General features: G+C 45.4%; 3 protein-coding genes across 10 annotated transcripts in view; 2 read left to right on the top strand and 1 right to left on the bottom strand.

The window, feature by feature from the left end:
• The window catches only part of slc38a10 (solute carrier family 38 member 10), a 17,439-nt gene extending 2,167 nt beyond the window's left edge, over positions 1 to 15,272 (top strand). Inside the window, exons 3-19 of one of the 6 annotated variants that reach the window (XM_076093412.1) lie at positions 781 to 898; positions 1,088 to 1,133; positions 1,257 to 1,350; positions 1,514 to 1,657; positions 3,072 to 3,196; positions 7,068 to 7,170; positions 7,326 to 7,508; positions 7,739 to 7,850; positions 9,065 to 9,171; positions 9,272 to 9,425; positions 10,669 to 10,839; positions 10,925 to 11,356; positions 11,448 to 11,624; positions 11,819 to 11,881; positions 12,361 to 12,381; positions 12,803 to 12,943; positions 13,050 to 15,272. In XM_076093412.1, the coding sequence (XP_075949527.1) occupies positions 781 to 898; positions 1,088 to 1,133; positions 1,257 to 1,350; positions 1,514 to 1,657; positions 3,072 to 3,196; positions 7,068 to 7,170; positions 7,326 to 7,508; positions 7,739 to 7,850; positions 9,065 to 9,171; positions 9,272 to 9,425; positions 10,669 to 10,839; positions 10,925 to 11,356; positions 11,448 to 11,624; positions 11,819 to 11,881; positions 12,361 to 12,381; positions 12,803 to 12,943; positions 13,050 to 14,281 (3,423 nt within the window). In that variant the 3' untranslated portion in view covers positions 14,282 to 15,272. Of the gene's footprint in view, positions 1 to 780; positions 899 to 1,087; positions 1,134 to 1,256; positions 1,351 to 1,513; positions 1,658 to 3,071; positions 3,197 to 4,017; positions 4,143 to 7,067; positions 7,171 to 7,325; positions 7,509 to 7,738; positions 7,851 to 9,064; positions 9,172 to 9,271; positions 9,426 to 10,668; positions 10,840 to 10,924; positions 11,357 to 11,447; positions 11,625 to 11,818; positions 11,882 to 12,360; positions 12,382 to 12,802; positions 12,944 to 13,049 lie in introns of all 6 variants that reach the window. The other 5 variants (XM_076093411.1, XM_076093415.1, XM_076093413.1 and 2 more) reach the window with 5 other exon arrangements.
• Positions 15,273 to 15,315: 43 nt separating this feature from the next.
• ndufaf8 (NADH:ubiquinone oxidoreductase complex assembly factor 8) lies at positions 15,316 to 16,608 on the bottom strand. The gene is made up of 3 exons (XM_076093429.1): positions 16,341 to 16,608; positions 15,631 to 15,741; positions 15,316 to 15,543 (listed from the first exon to the last, which is right to left on the bottom strand). The coding sequence occupies exons 1-3, from the start codon at positions 16,419 to 16,421 to the stop codon at positions 15,523 to 15,525; spliced, it is 213 nt and encodes a 70-aa protein (XP_075949544.1). The 5' UTR covers positions 16,422 to 16,608; the 3' UTR covers positions 15,316 to 15,522.
• Positions 16,609 to 16,756: 148 nt separating this feature from the next.
• On the top strand, positions 16,757 to 22,196 carry tepsin (TEPSIN adaptor related protein complex 4 accessory protein). Of its 3 annotated transcripts, none has more exons than XM_076093417.1 (13): positions 16,757 to 16,870; positions 17,341 to 17,413; positions 17,855 to 17,946; positions 18,107 to 18,200; positions 18,311 to 18,378; positions 18,468 to 18,549; positions 19,067 to 19,138; positions 19,260 to 19,451; positions 19,627 to 19,813; positions 19,927 to 20,040; positions 20,127 to 20,205; positions 20,300 to 20,434; positions 20,535 to 22,196. In XM_076093417.1, the coding sequence occupies exons 1-13, from the start codon at positions 16,832 to 16,834 to the stop codon at positions 21,189 to 21,191; spliced, it is 1,884 nt and encodes a 627-aa protein (XP_075949532.1). In that variant the 5' UTR covers positions 16,757 to 16,831; the 3' UTR covers positions 21,192 to 22,196. The 3 variants fall into 3 exon arrangements, with proteins under 3 accessions (XP_075949532.1, XP_075949534.1, XP_075949533.1); XM_076093419.1 differs by having other exon boundaries at positions 20,127 to 20,196; XM_076093418.1 differs by having other exon boundaries at positions 19,263 to 19,451.
• Positions 22,197 to 22,299: the final 103 nt, after the last annotated feature.

Raw genomic sequence — 22,299 nt, forward strand, 5'->3', positions numbered from 1 at the left:
AAACTATCTGCTGTGAAGCATTTCGGCCGACTTCCTGCCTCTCTGTTTGTTGTGTAGTGTGCACTATGCAAGTTCAACATTTGTGTAGTATTTGTAAATATTTATGCACAGAAGGAACTAAAGAAGATAAGGGGTCGGGGGTGGCCCTTCTTTAAAAAGGCCAGCTCTTCCCCAAAATAACATCATATTTTTTTATTAGGCCCTTGAATTCTTGCACCTCAGACAAAGTAAAATGTCACCAAAATTGCTGATAAAAACTGTTTCCTACTAAATAACAGCAATTCGAAATAGCTCCATTTGGTGTCGTTGATGACTCTTCCATGGGTTTATGTTGGCACACAGGTCTCACAGGTGTTTTATCGCACACTCTCTGGAAGCTTATTGTTCTTTTCCTGCCATAGAGCAAACTGATGTGTTAAACAATCATGGGCGGATAAAAGTGCTGCCAACTCTCAATATTTAATGTTGCAGATATCCTTCACATGGATACGCTTTTGTTGTATCTTGAAGAATTGTTTGTCTTTTTTACTTTCCATAGACCTTCATGTTTTGAGTCCACTTAATATAAAACTGTCAAATATATTTCTTGTCTGGACTGATGTTGCAAATATGTTTAAAGATTAAATGTGAAGATAGTCGAGCAGGATTCCAGTTTGAATCCTGTTCAGGGCATCAAGACTTAGCCACGGTCACTTTACCTCCCCCCCGCCCCCCCCCCAAAAAAAAGAAGATGCTTGTATATATTCTATGTGTGTTTAAGTGTCCCGTCCTCTCTTACAGTGTGGGATAGTGCTGGGAACTCTCCTGTTGTTCTTCTGTTCGTGGATGACCCACAAGTCTTGCATGTTCCTGGTCAACACAGCGAGCAGCACCAAAAGAAGGACCTATGCAGGACTGGGTGAGTTTAAATAGCGTTGAATTAGGCTGTTTTTAGTATTTATTACTGACAGTTAGCAGTAGCAACGATGGCCGTCGTGACTCAGCAGACAGAAAGTTAAACTTAATTTACAGAAAACCACGTCACGGCGATTCTCCCCCGGACGCTGCCATCTGTTTGTTCACACTGACGTCGCTCTCTTCTCTGCAGCGTTCCATGCTTACGGGAAACCAGGAAAGACCGTGGTGGAGTTGAGGCAAGTCTTAATTATTAATTCACTACACACATTGTGCCGTATTTGAAGTGTTTATTATGGCTTGATCTTCTACAGATAATTATCATAGGTGATAATCCAGGTCTTCCCTCTCTCTCCCTGTAGTATGATCGGTTTGATGTTGGGGACCTGTATTGCCTTCTACGTGGTGATAGCTGATCTGGGCTCCAATTTCTTCGCTCAGCTGTTGGGTTTACAGGTTTGAGATCATTATTTGCTCTATTCATCTCTTTAATCTTTGAACATACGTTTCTTATCCACTGCTCTGTTCTGACGCTTTACTCCCAAGCAACCAAAACAGCAAACGCCGGTTATAAATGTTGGAGTAATAGGATTCATTATTCACACTTTTCCTCTGAAAGGTGACCGGCATTTTCCGCGTGCTGCTGCTGATCGCCGTGTCCCTGTTCATCGTCCTCCCTCTGAGTCTGCAGAGGAACATGATGTCCTCCATCCAGTCCTTCTCCGCCATGGCTCTCATGTTCTACACCTTCTTCATGTTCACGGTGAGCCCACCGACACACAGACAGCTGCACTCCAACGCAATGCATCTGAGCAGACGGCAGTGTGCTTTCCTTAAGTACTAGAGCTACAACTAAGAGCTAGTTGTACATATAAATACTATGAATGCATTTGTAACCTGCAACACAAACTATATAATTAACTTGAAACTCATTTGATTTTCAGAATATTGTTTGGACAAATGTTATTTCATTGTCTTCCATGTTTAATTCCTCCTTATTCGCTCCACTGCACAGAACGATGTCTTCTTCCTTACCGACATAATATTGTCTTGCTCCTCTTTTCTTTTTTTTCTTTTTTTTTTGTTTAAAGAGCAAAGTCACGCTAAATCACATCGGGCAGAAAACAATTGCTGCGCTGCTCTTAATTGGCTGGAGCTCAGTCTTTCCCCTGGGAGAGAGACACCACTTGGAACTGGCCGCTGGAGACATTTAAAGCACTGTAAGTGTGAAGTAAATGGAGGTCACATAGTCAACTCCACTAAATCACAAACCCTTGCAACTAAAGGGAATTATTTTTCTATGTTTGCTCATTTGTTGCCAGATATTAATATGTCAAACGGATTTGATATACTTCAGACTGATTCTTCTTACCCTGGCATTGCTGTTTGTACAGCATGTCAAATTACTCTTCTTTTAAGGAAAGACTTTTATTCTGTTATCTGAAGTCGGTACAACATTCCTATTCGTACTTACCTTTCTGTCCCAGTCAATCAGCATTGTGTAGCAAGTTAATACTGACCGTAATGATTATTTGGACATTCGGGAACGTGGAAAAATTAGAAGATTCGAGGTTGAGGACTATTTATTATAAGTCACCTTTTTGTTTTGCCATTTAGCCTTTCCTCAACCCTTTGTTGGGTACGAAACATTTGAATCATGCTGCACTTCTGGCTACACTCTTACCAGTAATGTCCAAGCAGGAGTTTATTATACACATATAATAACAGTTTGTTTATTGTATAAAGCCATCAGTTTTCTGCCTCATGGGATTCGGCTCGTTTACTCTTTAAATGCACACACAGCGTTTGTGTGTGGTTCTGTTCTACTGACCCGTACTGCTGCTTCCACAGACTTCTCGCTGCTGTTCACAGTCTCTTCGCGTGATGTGACGCGTAGCTCGATAACCTGGAGCAGTGGTGTGGTGTGTATGTCTGGCTTTAGATCCAGGCCATGGCCCAGTCCAGATCCCTAACCCTCTAACAGTGATGTATCTCCTTCCCTCCCTCCTTTCATCCTCCCCTTCGTTTTTTTTCCATCTCTGCCCATTTTGCACCCCTGTACTTCTTTCTCCTCCTTTTTTACCTCGTGTCCTTCCTCACTCCCCTCGACCACCTCCTCTGCACCCTTTGTTTGCTCCCCTCTGTCCCCCCTACTGTTTCTGCTGCTGCTGCTGTAGATAGTGTTGTCGTCTCTGCGCTACGGCATTATCTCAGGCTCCTGGGTGGAGCGGGTTCACCTGTGGCGCTTCAAGGGCGTCATTCAGTGCCTGCCCATTATCGCCACAACCTTCTGCTGTCACCCGTAAGTAAACCAAGGAAACCACCCCCGCAATAACACCACCGTAAGGGCAGTTGGTGGGGGGGTTGGAGAGTGAAGGAAGTGAAGGGAGCCAGATGTCCCCCCCCACCTACCTACCTGAACCTTCCTTCCGCCCACTCCTCTCAGTCATCCCCATTTCTCACCTTTTAATTCGGGTTTGGTCTGAGCCATTTGAGCTCTCTGTGTGTGTGCGTGCGTGCGTGTGTGTGTGTGTGTGTGTGTGTGTGTGTGTGTGTTCTTGGTGGCAGTTGTAGTAAGGCAGAGAAGTGTAACATACTAAACTGGAAGTTTCATCTTCGCTGCCCTCCCACCACCGCCCCACACCCAGGATTAGCAGCCCGGGTGTGGGTGTGGGAGGCTGGAGGGGTGTGGAGGGACTCTGCTGTCCTCTGGGACTTTGTCAGGTAATTAAAGGAGCGAGACGTAAGAAACACATGCTGATCCAAAAAACCTGTGGGGCCTGTTTTTGTCTAGATGACCCGTTCATAAGCCTTTTTTCATTTTGATAACATTTATGATTTCACTTTGATTCATTACACATCACCTTCATTGCTCAACATTTCCAACTATGACAGGTTTTATGTTCAGTATGGGGATTCTTGTCACGTCTCTATTTGTTGTTTCCCTTTCTTCATTTTCTCTGGTTTTTCTCTCCTCATTGATTACCTTCATTATCTGTCTGTGAGCCGCCAGCATGGGTGCAGCCCCCCCCACCCTCATCTTCCTCGTGCTCCCCTCCACCCCTCATCTTCATTTGGTTCGGGCTGTAACCCCCTCCCCCCTCCCCCCCTCCTTCCCTTCAGGTGGTGCTGTCCTCGTTCAAACATGGGCTGCTCAGCGGCTGGTGGCTAGGGCAGGTCAATGTGGTGCGCTGGGAGGGTGTGTTTCGCTGTCTCCCCATCTGTGGGATGGCCTTCGCCTGTCAGTCGTAAGTACTCCTCCCGCCCCTCCACCCGCACAGGACCATGTAATGAAACTAATGTCAGACAATAAGTGGGGGGGAGGGGTATAGATGCTCAAATGGGGGCTTTTCCACTGTCTGACTCCTACAGAGGCACAGTGAGTTGAATCCTTCATAGCTGCATGTAGAAATTGAGCAAACGTCCTAGTTAGTGCACTTGCATCATCGCTGTAAGCCAGGGTGGAGGGTGTCGGGTGGAGAGGAGGTGGTTGTTGAGGAATTACTGGTCGTAAAGGGAGGCTGCTTATTATTGCTTATGTGCTTTTCACTGTCGGCTCATCAGTTTGGTGCTGCCCTTTTTTACAAATAACCCGTCTCATGTGGAAAACGGGCTCGGTCTCCTCAAGTGACTTTACTACGTCACAACAGCTACAATGAGAATTTGAACTTTTAGACAAAAAAGGAAAACTTTGTCCATATTCCAATCAGATTTTCTGATCTAAAATTGTCAAAAACAAACACGTGGATGCTGTCCTAAACAGTGAGGCAATCACTGTACATACATTAAGATCTTCTTTTCCTTTGCTGGACAGTCAGAGGGTTTTCACGCCGATCTTTGCATTAACTGTCCTCGCAGTGACTGCAGAGATCACACCACGTCATGTCACCTCTCACAGCTCACTCGGAGCTCCTCTGAGCCAGCGTACTCGTTTATTTCTCCATTTTCACTCATCTGCATGCTCTGTCACTGCCTCTTTTGTCCCGTCCTCTTTGCTTTAGCGCTTGCTGGCGAAGGCTAACGTGCGAAGGCCTAATGGGATCTGGGTGTACAAAGTCTCATCTCCGATTTGAATGCGGTGCTGGGGGGGGGGGGGGGAGAGAAGGATGGGTGCAGGGAGGATGGGTGCAGGGAGTGTTATTGTGGAAGTCATTAGGGGGCCAGATGTTTGGGTGGTAGCTGCTGTATGGGTTTGTTTGTGTGAGGGAGGGCGAGGTAAGCGGCAGGAATGGGTGACCGTTGCCTTGAGATTCAAATGAGACTTTAATTAATGTAATCGCACAAAGCCAACGTAACATTACGCAAGGGAGGTGTGCGCATGTTCGAAGAAGAAGAAAGTGTGCACTTGTGTGTGTTTATGCATGTGTGTTTTGTGCACGAGCTGTGCCGAGTGATATTTGGCAGCGTGGTTTCTTGGCCTGTGGTCGGGCCACGCAAAGCAAAGGGCTCCGTTAGGCGGCCGGCAGCTCGAGCCAAAACCACTAATCAACGCATTGGACCGCCGCCATCTTGCAGACACACACTGATGTATTCACAGGCTGATTAAACAGCTCTCAGCACATTGGGGTTTTTATTACGTTCATGAAACGCGCTCACTTTCAGTTAAAACATTACTTAACATCACCATTACGGCGGGACCGGAGCCGGGCCCCGTTGTTTTTTTGGCCGCGCGTTTGAATGGGCGAGGGGCCGTGAGCTCATAACAGAGGGACATAAGAAAAACGTGCGGCGAAAAAAATGTCCCTCTGCGATGCTACTGTCCGCATGCTGTCAACTCCAAGTTAATGATATTATCTACAGCACACGCACACACACACACACACACACACACACCCTCCCAACACACATGCGTGGGCTTCCCCCATGCTCGCTTTGGAGACTTCCTCCGTTCATGTTTCCTCCATTTAAGGGCAGCGTTAATGCAAAAACACATTAGCCTCTGAGTCAGGACTGTCGAGTGAACATTAGACGCTTTAGCTCCGCACTTACAAAATGCCGTTTTTCTTTAACCTCGGCTATGAGATTTACTGGTTTGCGGATTAAACAAGCATCAAGGAAAAAAAAGCACCACAGGACAGTGCTTGCTCATAAAACCAGGGTGTGCGAAAGAGAGAGAGAGACGGGCAAAGAGAGGATGAGAGAAAGATATGGTGTCTTGCTCTCTCTCTCTCATTTCTTCTCTCCGTTTCTTCCTTTCACACGTCTATGAGGGAGATGGAGAAAGAGAGGAGGTGAGCACAAAGAGTCTGCCGGCAGAGTTTATAATGCTCTAAAACCTGGCAGGCACTCGCTGTTATATATAACGCCTGTAAATTCACTGGTTAATGTGCCGATGGTTCCCCAGCCACACCGCCACGCTCTCATGTAGCACAGAACCCAAACATGACAGAGGGAGACGCACGCTTGTGCTTACAGATGGACCGACAGTCTCAGGTGTAACTTCGGCCAGCCTTAACATGCTGTCACCCATTCTGTGTCACACACACACACACACACGCACACTTACACTCACTCACTCACTCAAATGTAGACAAACACTTCCTACCTACTCCCCCCCCCCCCCCCCCCCCCCCCCCCCCCCAACTGCCATGACATTACTTTCATCTACTGCAATTGAAAAGTTTCCAAGCATTAATTGTTAGTTAATTGATATTTCATCATATGAAAATTGTTGCATTCATGTGCATGTTGGGTGTTCTCACCTTTGATATTGATGTGCTTAATGTCCGGACTAATTACAAGCATCTAAGCTACATATGACTGGAGGGGTTTGGAGGCCCACTTTTGCAAGTAATAATCAACTAATCAATTATCAAGTAACGGGACAAATGATCACTCAAGGGTGTAATTAATGTACTTGGTTAAACAATTGTTGGATGAATGCATAAAGGGAGTTGGTGTATGAAACAAAACATGAGCTAGAGAACAACAAACTATTCAATCTAAGTAAGTAAGTAAGAATAATACTATTTAAGTTGATCTTTTTCCCGTCAGGTTGGGAGTTGGCAAACATGTAACAGTCCTGTGACTGCTTTCCCTGACTCTCCCTTATGAGGAGCAAAAGATAGACATAGAAGTTGTGTATCTGATAATCTGGACAGGACATTAATGCACCGGTGTGGTCTTTATGTCACACAGCATGTGTTGTTGTCGGGCTGCTTTTCCTCTCACAGGCAGGTGCTGCCGACTTACGACAGCCTGGACGAGCCGTCCGTCAAACGCATGAGCACCATCTTCACCTCGAGCCTCAACGTGGTCACCGTCTTCTACATCACTGTGAGTGGGAGCACGCTCTCCATGCGCACGAGCCACCGCCATTTACACTGGCTACACTTTGCCTCAGGTGCCGCTAGCGTTCTACATCTTCATGTGCTCTTCTTTTTGCTTTCCTCCCAACCCCGTGTTTGGTTCCCTCCACCTCTCTGAACCAGGTGGGCTTCTTTGGCTACGTCAGTTTCACGGAGAACATTGCGGGCAACGTGCTGATGAACTTCCCGTCCAACCTGGTCACAGAGATGATTCGTGTGGGCTTTATGATGTCTGTGGCCGTAGGGTTCCCCATGATGATCCTGCCCTGTCGCCAGGCCATCAACACCATGCTTTTTGAGCAGCAGGTGATCTTGAATGCTACTGCTACTAATATATATTTATATATATATATGATGAGAAATAAGGAAACATTCCACACAAGGGTTGGTTTGGCCACAGCACTTGACTGAATGTAACGGAAATGCTAAGCAGAACTCAAGAAACAAAACAAACAAAAAAATCAAAATCAATTGTAATTTTGAGATTTTTTTTAATTATTTTTTTGTCTTTCTCACTCTTTGTTTTCGTCTCGCAGCAGAAGGATGGGACGTTTGCTGCCGGGGGATACATGCCTCCTCTGCGCTTTAAGATGATCACCCTCTCCATTGTGTTTGGCACCATGCTGGGAGGCATTCTCATCCCCAATGGTACATCCTATGTGTGTGTGTGTGTGTGTGTGTGTCTGCGTATGTGTACAGCTCGCTGACTGGAGGTCTTCAAGGTGCATGTGTTCCTTTATGTGGGCGGAGTAGCCGGGGAGCTTTACGACATGTGTGAATGTGACTTTACGAGTCAGTGACTGTCACACTCTAACACAGTCCTTAAATCAGGGCTCTAACTTTTATCTTTTAGACGGGCAGACAGGAAGATAGGGCAATTATTCTCCCAGACTCTCTCTCTCTCTCTCTCTCTCTGACACACACACACACACACCAACATATGAACACACCAATATTGGCTCTCTGTCAGGTTCTTTGAGTCTTTCCGTCCCACTCACAAACGGCTCCAAAATGGCGGAGATGTAAAGGTTAGAATGAGTTTATGTTTTATTCATCCTTTTATATGGAGGCTGTTTATTAAACTTTTGATTGGGTAGACACACACACACACACACACACACACAGTGGGTTTGGCTGGCCCTTTGTGTATCTAATCAGACTAATAGACTGAGAAGAAGGGAGGTAAGGACCCTGGGGAGAATGGACACTAAATCTGAGGGAGACAATATGGTGTCCGTCCTCTGGATGAACGATGGGTTTTCCAGGCCCGACGCCCAGCCAGCCGCCACAGAGACCGGGGTGGGGCCAGGGCTCGCCTCTGCCAAGAGCGGGGTGCCATGGATGGGAGCCTGGGGCTGGGCGGGTGTCCCGGTTATGAATGGCTGAGGCAGGTATGAATGGAGCTGGTGAGAAAGAGCATCGATATGGGGAATCGCTTTGATATTTTTTTTTTTAGCAGCAGACATATGGAAGAGCAGTATCCAAACCCCTCAACTCTGGCCATGTCGGTGCCATGTTTGGCCCGGTGCAATTTGAAAATGCGTTTATCTCAATTGATTTTAATGGGGATGATAATTAACAACATGAACAGTGATTATTGTTAGAATATTATTTTCATACCGTTGATGGTCGATACATTGCTTTTGAATAACAATTTAAACTGTTTATCTATTACTTTACCTAATTATTTCTTTAATTTATCTCACTATTTGAGCTATGTATCCATTACTTTCAGCTAAATATTTTAGCCGTTCATTATTTCAGCATGCATTACTGCCACTTACACCCTAACCACTGCAGAATGTCACTCTGCAGGACGACAAGCTGATCCCTGTGTTTTTCGTTTCCTCTTCTCTCTCTAGTGGAAACCATTCTGGGTCTGACTGGAGCCACTATGGGCAGCCTCATCTGCTTCATATGCCCTGCTCTCATCTACAAGAAGATCCAGAAGAACAGCCTCATTTCTCAGGTTGCACAGTCAGAATTAGCACTCATCAGTTGCTCTGTGAAGATGTGTTCTTCACTGACCTGCTGTGCTTCTCCCCTCTTTTTCTCTCTGTCCTTTTTAGCTGGTGCTCTGCGTGGGTCTGGGCATCCTGCTGGTCAGCACCTTCACCACCCTCTCCATTTCGGCCACAAGCCCCGGCACCAAGGTCAAAGCTCCTCCCCCTCCAGCACCTGTCAAGAACAACCTGCTGCTACCAGACCTTCCTGAACACCACGGTAAAGATCATGACGTGCTAAAGGCTCGCTATAACGTACCTACTTGAGGGAGAATAGAAGAAACTGGTTTTCGAATGAACCATGGAAACATTTACCTTAACGGGCCGGAGCCAGGGTTCGGCGTGCTCCGGCGGCACGAGAGATGCATTTACTTCTTTTATTTTCAAAGTCGTGGACTACAGCGCCCTAAAACGGCAACGTTAAGAAAATAGGAGCCAGTGGCAAAGGGCCAGTGAGACTAAAACAAAAGCACAAAGCCACAGCCCACAGAAAAGGGGTTTCTTTCATCTCTGCGAGAAGAAAAGATGGAGGACAGACAGTGACTGATAGACAGACAGACAGACAGACAGGCAGGGTGAGGAGATAACCTCTTGATAATATCTGAGAGCAGCGCCGAGTGCTTGACATTGATGGAGCGAGAGTGATGCCCTTCAAACTCCAGTAATTTCTCTCTCCACCCCTCTACCTCTGTTCATTTCCACCCCCTCCCCCCTCAAAATACATTGTCTGTTAATTCATCTCCCTCTGTCTTTTCTTCTGTCTCTTGCTCAATTTTTAAACCCCACCAACCGTGTTAGTTTTGACATCGTCAGCGCTTGCTGCCACCTAGTGGATCTACTTGTCGGGGATCGTCGTCGCCTTGAATTCAATTACACCCGAGAGCATCGGCACACGCGCAGTTCATGGGAGATATACCGGAGGTGTTAATTTATTTTAATGCCAGCCGTTAATGTGTGTAATAAACACAACAGCAGAAGAAAATAAAGAGTGCATGTCAGGGCCAGTGTTAAATAGTAATGCACTAGAAGACAAGTCATTTTACTTTCCTCAGACAAGAGAAAACGGGGAAATAAATGAGGTATCAAATTTATGTTTTCTTAATTTAGTCACAGTAATTCGTCTCATATTTTTCCGACCGACTATATATATATATATATATATATATATATATATATATATATTATATATATTATATTATATATATATATATATATATACTGGCTGTGTGAGAAAAGGCAGTAAAAGCGAATAAAAAGCTCACCAGCAGCAGCGATACTAAACAAGAGTAAAACATAATCCTGCGTTAAAAAAAAACTTTTAATGGCGGCATAAATCTATTACTAAACGACAGATTTACTAATTTTGCCGTAACAGGGAGCACAGTTTGGCTTTTAATAGAGGTGATATTCACTAGCAGTGGTCTGTGTTGTAATAGATTGTGTTTTTGTGTGTCTGCATGTAGACAACGCTCTGAACAAGAAGAGAACAGTGGAGATAGAAAAACCTGACCTTCCAGCTGTGAAGGTGGTCCAACCAGTAGACAGGGACCCGCCGGAGCCCCCCCAGATTAAAGGACCAGTGGAACTACCTGAGAGGAAGGAGGAAGAGGCGCAGTTGGACCGCCCTGGTGCTGGTAAGGCTGGTAACTGAACCAATGCTGGAATCTTCACTGGATTCTGAACTGTTGAGAATAAGGGATGTTTTGTCTGTTTTACCAGGTGTTGCGCTGCCAGAGGGCGAGGCCCATCGGCATGAACCACCCATCCCTCACGACGCGGTCATGGTGGACAAAAGAAAGAACAACGCAGAGCTGGAGGAAAACAACAAACAATCCGAGGAACCTAAAAGAGATGAAGTGCAAGGTTTAGGGCAAGCTGTGGTGGTGGTGGTAGAGGACAAAGAAGACAACACGGGGGAGGAGAAACCAAAGCCTGTAGTGGCTGTTGTGGGGAAAGAGGAGGTGGATTTGGGTGGAGGTGAAGCCCGGTCCAATGAAGTGCTGGAGAAGCCCGGTGCAGAGGCAGACAAAAAGCAGGACGTTCCTCAGCTTAAAGAAGTAGAGAACCTCGATCCGGTGAAAGATCCTCAAGCAGGGAATGTAGCTGAGGTGGTCAATCAAGTGGGCAAAGCTCCAGATGCTGCAGAGAAGCGTGAGTATTAACCGAACCCTGACCCTTGCATGGTGTAAACAGTTCTAGGAAACTGCAACGTTGACCTGGGGACATTTTGGTTGTTCTTCAGCTCCACTTTCTGAAGGAGAGCATCACCCTGCTGCAGATGTGGCTCCAGCTGCAGATGTGGCTCCAGCTGCAGGTGCGGCTCCAGCTGCAGATGAGGCTCCAGCTGCAGGTGCGGCTCCAGCCGCAGGTGCGGCTCCAGCTGCAGACGGCAAAGACACAGCAGATGAGAAAATGGACGGTGAGTGGAGTAGAAAAGCTCCAGAGGCGTAGAGTTAATGGTCTTAGGTCACTTAATTAGCAGCAATTCAAAACGAATTGCACTGCAAATGTATCATTGAGTGATGCATTTATCATTAGTTTTTACTTATACAAGGGATTGGATGTAGTCTAAAATACAGCTGCATGACAATTATTTTGTCCTGCTGATTTCAGAGATGGTACACACTTCTGACCGACATCCAACAATCACGCAGCAAAGCAAGCACGACCTCCCAAGTACTTTACTTGAACTTACAAGTACTTTAAAGTTATTCTTGAAAGTGTAATAACTAAACTACAAGCGATTGAGACGGGAAATAAAACAAGTAAAGCACTGACTCACAAATTAAAAATAGTGAAAGTGTGTTTTTCCTTTAATTGGTTGTATCGTAACAAACTACATTATTTGCTGTGGCTTGCTGCATGTTTATGTCCCTGCCTCTCTTTTTCATATTTCACTCGGCTTGTTTTATCTTGTTTAATCTAATCTCTCGCTGATTGTGCCTGTTTTTTACGGTACAAATAGTTTAAAACACAGCAGAAATATTCAAATCCATTTCTTTTCTCCTATTTCTTGACCTTGCTGTATACACCACGCAGTGTTTTTTGGGCTTTTGTTGACTTTCTTGTTCTGTTTACTTTTGCCTTCTCTTTGTCTTTCCTTCTCCATCTTTACCCCTTTTTTTCTGTTTTTCTCTGCCGGACTCCTATCACAGTGATAAAAAAGCTGGTTGCAGGTATGAATTCTTGCCTCTTCTCTTTATCTCTTGTCTGTCGCTCAGATCTTCATTCACTCACTGGGCCCAGTTAATAGACCTTTACATATACTGTACGTACAATGCATATAGCAAATATGCATTTTTATCTTATATCTAAATAATGTGCCGGTGTAGAATCCGCCCTCTCACCTTGCCCCCAGCCCCTAACGTAGTTTACGTGTGTCTACAGCTGCCCATTGCAGTTTATGTTTAAGGCTACGATCCAGAGATGTGTGTTTGAATGGACCAATGGGACGGTACTAAACCATAGTGGAATATTCCCCTTCCCCTCCCACCTAGAGACTGGCCCTACATCCGTCTAACTAAGCTTCTTAACTAATGCAGTGTTCTGAGACCTGGTGGTGACTTATTCTGATGCAACTTTGTTTCTGTCCTACAGAAGGCCAGCTCGACCACGCAGTGCTACTGCAGGTGATCCAGCAGCAGCAAGAGCAGCAGAAGAGACTTCTTGACCAGCAGGAAAAACTACTGGATTTCATAGAAGAGCAACACAAGGAAATCCACCAGAAACAACCTGCCGGTGGGTGCACACTCAATGCGTTGCAGATAACTGACTACTTGAGATCATTGGTGGTTGTGTTCAATTTAAGAAATAAGCGTGACAAAAAGTGTTTTTAATTTAAAAGGGGCTGCTGACGGTGAGGCAGAGAAAGGCCTCCAGGAGGGGATGGAAGGTGGAGCAGCAAAGCCCAAAGAGTCTGGCCTGGACTCGGACGTGAAGCAGCCGATGGAGGCAGCTGGAGCTGGTGCTGTAGTTGGTGCTGGAGCTGTAGTTGGAGGTGGTGCTGGAGGTGGAGCTGCTGTTGGAGCTGTTGCTGGTGCTGGTGCTGGAGCTGCTGTTGGGGCTGGTGCTGGAGGTGGAGCTGCTGTTGGAGCTGTTGCTGGTGCTGGAGCTGCTGTTGGGGCTGTTGCTGGAGGTGGAGCTGCTGTTGGAGGTGGAGCTGCTGTTGGAGCTGGAGGAGCGGACCCTCAGGCCGTGGACCAGAATCGAGAACAGGCCAGGCATCACGGTGCAGAGGTTGGGGATCCAAAAGTAGCTGGTCAAGCAGCTTACAAGGAGGACGTCCATGTTGCACTCGGAGGAGAATCCCTAAAGCAGAGTGAGCTCGGGGCAAGGGGAGTGCCACTGGTAAAGAAAAAATCTGATAACCGTCAGCCAGTTGATCAGGAAGCTCATCTTAAAGATGATGAGGTGAAGAAGAAAATAGAAAATCTTAAAAAAGAGCAGATAGAGAAAGAGGTTCAGGCAAGAGTGGAAAAAGAACGGCTTGATCGCGAGATGAAGGCGCTGGAGATGGAGAGAGCCGTAAAGGATAAACTCGCACAGGAAAAGGCTGCAGAAGAGAAACTTCAGCTGGAGATGCAGAAAATAGACAATGGAATACTTGAGAGAGCGAAGAAAGAGAAACAGATAGAAGAGGCTCAGGAGAGGCAGGCCCAGCTAAAGCGAGTTATAGAAGACAGACAGGCTGCACAGGGGGCTGAGAGAGAAGATGGTGAAGCTTTGAAGAAAGGCGGACGAGACCTCAAAGAGAAAGCTGCTGCTGCTCAGGAGGACCCCGGAGAAGGTGTGGAAGACGGGGCCGTCAAAGCCGAGGCTCGCCCCCGGGGCTCCCACGAGAAGATCGGGGACCAGAGAGAGATGGATCTAAGACGGAGACGCAGGGCACTGGGACCGAGAGAAGCCGGAGGGCGCCCGGAGGAGACCGGTGCGTCCAGGGGGATGCCGGGGCTGGAGCCCCTGCTGGAGCTGGGGGGCTCCGACCTGCACGTGGCCCTGGAGGAGCAGCTACTGGCTGGGGCAGTGGTGCACTCGCGGCAGATTAAACATGCCTCAGAGGACGAGGGGGTGAAATAACACACACACACGCACACACACACATTCTCGCTCAATGATTGGACAGCAAGTTCAACAAATACTGTACACCTGCAGAAAACTTCTAATGGTGTGGACTATTACATCGTTTCCTTTAATTCTTTCTTGCCTTCAGAAATGATATGGACAAAGAGGAACACTTTCTCTTTCTCGATACTGTGTTCTCCGCAAACAACCCAAAGAGCAAAGTATGCATGTAAATATTAACTTATTTTTGTCTCTAGGGGGGAGGATTTTGAAGAGGTTACTGTTGAAATGTATATAAATCTATGCAATACCTTTCTCTAGTGTGTAGGCAGGGTGGATGTATTAGAGTCACTTTTCATTCACCAGCTTCGTGGAGTCTGCCTCTCTGGAGGATCTGTTTGTGCTTTATTGTCTCCTGAGCTTGGTTAGTTTGTTGGTATTTATCCTTTACTTTGATATGTATGTATTGTAATATTTACTGTGTTAAATTGTGATCAATGTTTCTTTGAATCTACATGTCGGGCACCTTGGTAAGAGTCTTCTCACTATACTTTCAAATGAAAGTGAAGGTATTCAGCCTCATGCTGGAGCTACGAGGTATATAGTGAAGTGTAGGCTTACCGTTTGATAAACTGTGGACAACGAAGCAGCTGGATCCATGACTCTAGTTATCAATCATTCCATCTTTCCATATACAGTATATATATATGTTCCCTGTTGATTGATCGGTGCCTTCCAATCCATATGCTGCTGTTCTATCAAAACAAAATGGGGCATTTTTTCCCCCTCAATTTGTGTTCTTTTTGCTTCTACTCTTACTGTAAAGAGTACAGAAATGTTATAAGAAACAAATCTGTACGTTGGGTTAAGGACAGTGGAATCTGGTCTATGTTTGTAGTGTTTTTGTTATCCAACTTTTCTGAAAAAGGCTATTTTTCTACTTTCTCTATGTGCATTGTATTTCTGTACATTTTGCTGATAAGAATGAATAAAAAACATGAGTACATCCATGGCTGCTGGTCTGTGTTCAGACAATAATAACAGCAATGTCTTATTCACCTCTGTTTATTACATTCAGTCTTTTTCTATTAAAAAAAATGTAGCAGCAGTACACATCCAGTTCATTTACAGTGCCTAGTAGAGGAAGTGTTACGTTTTCAGCACCAGAAGTCGATCAACACTTCCCGTCTTCTCTTTTCACAATTGAGGTCGGTTCACTGAATTTGCAGCTCGAGCAAAGCCAGGACAGTTTCCATTCATTTGGCTTTTTTCTTGGCCTGTAATAGAGTATAACGTTTCAATCAATGGCCATCTATCCCGACTGCATAAGTCCAGCAGGAGGATTGCTGACTTTAATCACTTACTGCAGCTGTAAAGCAGGTCTTCAGTGCTTCAAATTCCTTGGCACACATGTCCTTCCTCAGCTCCTGTCTGCCTGTTGTGGAAGCTGCCACACACTTCCCATACATTGCTCCCTGAATCACACACAAGTGGACATTAGACAAAGGAAAACAAAGTAAGTTGTCATCTTTTACTCTGTCATGTCTTTATTATTTTACAAATGTTTGTCCTACGCTTATTGATTTTTTTTCATACAATTGCTGTTTGTGTTGCATTAGGTAATGACAGTAAAGCTCAACCTATTCACCCAAAGCTAAACCCCAGCCTACATATATTAATAAACATCGAATCAAATAAAAACACCAACATACTAATAGTGAGGTGGTCTGTAGCTACACAAACAATGGGATCCAGAAGTATGATATACCTTATAGTTTCATAACCGGGATGCTCTTGTAACCTGCACTCTGCAGTCTTTATTGTAGCAATTGTCAGCATTAGGTGTCAAACGCACTATACAGTATTACAGCAGTAGCCCATCAACATTATTAACGTTTAAATGCTGTTAAATAAAAATATGGCCTCGTTTACTAGCTATGGGGGGAAGCTGTGTTTTGTAGTAGCACAGGCAGCTAGCTGGAATTCATTTGAATGTGAACTATGTCTGAGTTGAGGACGTACACAGAATTAAACAGCACAATTCCCCTTGTTCAGATATGACAGCAGTGCTTACCTCTCCTGCACACTGAGCAAAAAGTTCAGGGAAAAGTCTCATTTTCTCTCGACTGCGACTCCAGGCATTTGACCCAGACATGGTTACTGTTCAGGCGAGTCCTTTCGTTTATCAATTAATAGACTTCACAGTTTGTTAAATGTACTAACACACGTATAAAGCTGTGAATAAAAAAGGTACACATCAACCCTCAGATGAAGCATTTCTGTAAACCATGGAAAGCGCCATATTGTTGACCCTGTCATCAAGGAAACGTCCAGCAGGATATTCTGTAATATGATTCGCTCATGTCCCCGTCAATCAAAGTGTCATGTCTAGTTTCCCTGAAGTTGATTCGCTGTTTCTTTAAACGTAGGCGTAACCGGAGAGCCAATAGACTTTAGGATTACTACTTGCTGCTCTGTGATTGGCTAGCTGTCACCTCGGGTACCGCCTTCCCCTCGTACCCCTCGGAGGAAGATGAGTAAACCCGCAGCCAGGATTGCTAAATCATGGCAACATTCATGGAACGACTGGCTTTTCTTCAGAAAGTAAGAGCTGTTTACGGCCATTACTTGTTTTGAATACTAGTAACAGCTGAACGGAGCGTGACGTACGTTAGCGTGTCTGTTTGTGTCAGTTATTAAGTTGTGCCAGCACTAGCTTGCTAGTAGCCTGCTAGCTAACAGTAAGAAGACACATATTTGCTCATTGCGTTTCATGTCATTTCCCTGTTGACCTGCCAGCTTGTTTCGTAGAAGTCTTAAAGCAGCAGAGAGGCATATACAGCATCGTTATAACGGTCTGTTTGGCCAAAGCTAACCTGGTACTCGGACCCTGGTGTCATGCCAAGTTTGTGTCCACCTCAGTCTGTGTTTCTCCGTTAATCAAACTGTGAAGTACACCGGTTAGATCAGGTGGATTTGGTTGTGGACTGTGCAATAACAAGATAGTCCCTTATGTCAGCTTTGAACTTGTATCACTTTTTTTTTTAAACCATCATCTTTTCCACCAACTGAAGGTCCCAACTCTGATGAAGGCTACAGCAGATGATGAAACCCCCTGTCCTGGCTACCTTTTCCAAGATATTGGAAGTATCCTTTGCCAGCTTCTTATGCACCACTTTAAACAAAGGCTGGACATCCATTGATCCCTTGTTAATGTAAAGTTTGTAAAGCTCTCAAATGGAGAATGACCATACAAGTCATATTGTTTTCCAGAAACCCGACCAATGAAAACTCTTCAGGGAAAATAACTGGATGGGAATCCATCCATGGTTTTATATTTGGATCCAAAAGCAGGACAGGATTTAAAGTTTATTATCCTGAGCAGGAGTCGGTAAAAAAAAAAAAAAGCACATCAGTAATTTCCACACCAGAGTCCATGATACAAACAAGCAAGCAGGAAAGTGCTCTTCATAGTTATGTTGTTATTTTCTGGTATTCTAACCAGGAAACAATCACTTTTCTTAAAATAAGACATACGGAGTCTCTCATGCTATGGTGGTAATGTCCTTAACCATCATCGCACTGTAGAAATCTCCCATGAGTCTTCAGGTTGCGGTCAGTGTTTGCTGGAGTACCTTCTGGAGAGGTTGCAGGTGGAGTCCTGTCATGTCAAACTTAAGGTGAGAACAGTGATTATTATTCTACTTTCTGTCTGAAATATGAAACTGAAGTGGAGTTGTGGCATAAGTCATAATGTATACAGTTTTAAATGTTAGTGATTTTCCTCCCTTTCCTGTCTGCGAGTAACTCGAGGTTCTGCTCATGCTGCTGGTGTTTTAGGTGCTGAAGATCTTTGTCCATCTTTGTGGTCATGGCTCAAACCATTTCCTCACAGAACTTCGAAGGAACTCCACGTTCATCCAGCAGGCATCAGGTTAGACATCGGCCCCTTTTGGCTTTAAGCTCTATTTGACTCTTATCACTCTGCGGCCGCTTCGTCGTTCTGAATATTCACTCGCTGTCGGGTGTTTTGCCTTTTTTAAGTTTACAGCGGCCCTCCTGATCCCATCCATGGCATAGCATTGTACCAGAAAGTGAGAAATACAGCACAGGTGAGCCCCAGGCTGCAGTTAATCATCATGTCAGTCATAACTCTGACAGCGAGGCAAACACACTCAACTTTTACTTTTTCTATTTGCAGGAAGTGGCCAGGTTGCTTTTCACAGATATCATTTCCACCAAAGACGGCGTCTCCCCGCTCAACTTAGCCCCCCCAACAATGGGTGAGTGATAAATAATGATTAATATAATAAAGTGCCATTAACTTCTTTACTAAATCTATTTAGGTATCTTTTTTTTGGAAAATCCATAAATATCTTAAATGCCCTGTACACCCTCGCATATGTTTTCACTTATTCTGCTCAGATTGAATTTGCGATACTGGAAATAATGTGATGGTCCGAAGAACCGCTGTGTAGGGCTGCAATTAAAGACCCAAGACTCAGGTTCTGCCAGATAGACTTCTTATTTGCTGTTTATCTAAATGACCATCTTCTAAATAGTCTTCGTATTGCTTTTTACTGATAAAAGACTAAATGACTCAATAAGAGATTCAGTAGATGTAGCATTCAACCAACTCGGAAACAGATCAAAATTGTCGCAACTCATTCCTACTGCCGTATGTAATGATAGTGTACATCATCTGAAATATTAGAGAGGGCTTGATTGTCTATAAAGAGCTTGAATGATTCAAATAACTTGCATCAGAGTACCAGATGTCTCCTGTGTCTTTGTGTCCAGGTATGGGCTCAGCAGCTTCCCACCGGTCAGGAATGCAGGGCTTTGGATACAGTCCAGGGAAGCAGGGGACAGGTGAGGGACACACACACACACACACACACACACACACACACACACACACACTGACACAAATCTAGTTAAGCTTCCGTGTACATTTCTGTACCTTTTTTATGTCTCTACCTGCTCCTACCAGCAGGCAGTGACTCCCTACTGGATAAGATCCAGAAAGCTGCAGAGCTAGTGGCCAGTGCTGTCCTTCCCCCCACCGAACACCAGGGCATCCGTCTCCATGAGAACCATTACCGGGCCGTAGCTGCGCCGTCCGCACCCATAGAGGTGGCTGTGCCTGCGTGTGCCTACAACCTGCCTGCTCGCCCACCAAAAGGTGAGACGTTGTCGGTGTGATGGACGCGTGGGCTTAGGATTCTAAATAGATAGCTTGAATCTGAAATATGTATTTGTGTGTGTGAATCATTTACCAGCTCACTTTGTAGCAGCGTGGCAAGACTTATATTGAGTTTGATTATAAACTTATTTACTCCCGTGTGTCTTCACGGCAGCATTGGCCCAGCGATGTCCAGGGCAGGTGGGAGGCGGCTGGGAGGAGACAGACAGCGGCAACAGCTCCTCTCACAACTCTTCTCAGGATATGGCAGCTAACAGCAGGGCCTCTGTGGGCAGCAAGTCAGCCGGTACCGGGAGCCAATCGGGGGCCAGTAGAGAGAGCAGTGGGGACCCATCAGAAAGGTGAGTGGCAGAGTCGACCGGCTAAACCAGCAATTTCCCTCCCTAAATCACACCATAGTCACATCGGAGAAGTAGTGTAGTCTCTGGATCTCACACATCCTTCTGGCCTCCAGGGTGGAAGCCTTGCAGTTGGGGGACTGTGGCCAGGAGGTGGCGCTGATCAGCAGACTGACTGAAGGATCCAGAGTTTTCCTGTCCAGAGAGGAGAGCCAGCACTTCATTAAAGAGTCAGTGCATCTAAACTCAGACTGAGAATACTGCTGATTTGTTTTTTTTACTAACAGTATTATTTCTGTCTCATTTGATCTGTCAGGTGCTCCATTCTCAACTGCGAGGTGGTGGTGGAGTTGCTCTCAATCAGGCTTCAAGATCCCTCAAACACTGTTAAGATGGTACCATTGGCTAAGATTAATCGGAGATCCATGTTTTCTAAATTATAGAATGCAATCCTAATATACATATCCCTCTTTTCCTCCAAACCTGCAGCGGGCACTGTGTGCTGTATCATGCCTCCTGACCTCTGACCTCCTTTCTCTGGAACAAATGTTCGGAGCAACACAACGAAAGCTCTGCCAGCTGAGTGAGGGGGCTCCAGGACCTGTGGCCAACAAAGCCACCAAGGTAAGAGAGACCTAAAGAGAGAGAGACAAAATGGTGAAGACTCACAGGACACGCAAAATGAGGGTATATTTTATTTTTTGTTCTTATCTCCTCTTACCAGATCCTGCGACAGTTTGAGGCTCTGATGGGTGGACCCGTACACACTCCTTGGCAGGATACAGCGACCAGCAGCCATCAGGCAACTACCAATCAGCTTACCACATCTACACACTCGGAGCCTCTACTACCAAACCACTCTGCTGGCAATCCCAACCTCAACCATTATCAGCCTGACATCTCACCCACAGGTGTCACCCAACCACCGTATCCCCCTTCTTCCCCCTCTAGTCTGCCCTCGGCCCAGAGAGACCTCCCGGGGGAGCTGATGAATGACTGCGATGAGGAGAAACTCGCTCCCATTCTGCATGACTTGGTGCAGAACCAGTCGGAGCCAGTCAGGACTGCTGAGGTTACATCGGTTGCTGAGGAATCAGAGCTGAACACAAGCTCTTCCCATCCAGCTGAGCCCCAGAGAGAGCAGGCCTGTCCGGGCAGACTGTCCCTGTTCAGCGGCATGGAGCTGGTGACTAAGGGGAGGCCCCCGTGTGCACGACAGACGTCCCAGACAGAGACGATGGCCGACGGCTTAATGGAGAGTCTAGCTGTGCAGAACAGTCTCCGCATCAGTAAAACCAGTGATGACGCTCCTTTAATTTGCAATTCAGTTGCATCTGATAGCAGCCAACCAGTATCGGCCTTCTCGTTCCTCAACTTTTGACCACTGACGTTGTACAGCTGTTAAAACCAATGATGTCGTCATGTATAAACTTTTAGAAATCTATTTAATTTTATAAATTAAGATCAGATCGGTATGCTTAGAACTATATATAGACTGCACATTCATTGGATTTTTCGGTTCCTATCTGTACGGTGCCTCCTGGGAAATTGCATTTAAGCAGCAGACTGGGCTGAGCGACAGAGATTTAGGACACACGACTGTTGTCCTTTTTTAAAAGTGAATTCAATCCACAGTTGGCATGAGAAACCCCGACGCCGTCTTATGTGAGGACTGGTCTGTAAGTGTCATTTCTGAAAAGTGTTAAACAAGAATGCTTGCCTTGAATCGCAGGTTGTTATTGACGGTTGCTTTATCTCAGGATTCCTTTTAGCTAACTGACACAACTCTTCTCGCCTCTGCAGCACGTCCTAAACCTCAGAGGGAGAATCCCTCCATTTGTAATTTGCACTACGGTTGCGTCTCTAATCGTCTCATAAAACCTACAAATGAGAGTTGTCTTCCATATTTTTTTGGTACTTAACCGTTATGTCAGTGTAAATGTAACGAGTGTTAGTTTACAAACGATTTATCGTCTCCTGTATTGATTTAAACAAACCCATGAGTGGTTGTAGAGTGCATAAATCAAGACTAGTGGATAACTAAAGGAAGAATATTTAGTGTGCATAACTTGTGTGGCATTGTGTGATAGAACATCAGCATAATGCGAAATAGCAATTTCACGCGTGGTCGTTTGTGTAACCAAATACAAGGCAGATTACCTTCACTGTCTCAGCGTTGCTGTTTCAGTTCCATTCTCCACTGCGGCGTCGAGGACTGTGGAATGTAGCACACACACTACATGCCAAAATGGTAATCCAACCTACCGATATGTACAATGAACGCTACCGATGTATTCTGTTTCAGTGAACACAAGCTAAGCTGCTGCAAAAGCCGAGGAAACAATAAAACCTGCTGTATTTTTTTTTGTTACAGCACCAACTACTACACAGACGAGTCTCGTTATTCTGTATTTAAATGGTGTCGGTGACATGTTGCAGACATCAACACTTTATGTCAACGTCAAATGATTTGGAAAAATGACAATGAA

This window comes from Anarhichas minor, unplaced genomic scaffold, assembly GCF_050575085.1.
Source record: "Anarhichas minor isolate MPS153535 unplaced genomic scaffold, ASM5057508v1 ptg000017l, whole genome shotgun sequence".
NCBI lineage: Eukaryota > Metazoa > Chordata > Actinopteri > Perciformes > Anarhichadidae > Anarhichas > Anarhichas minor.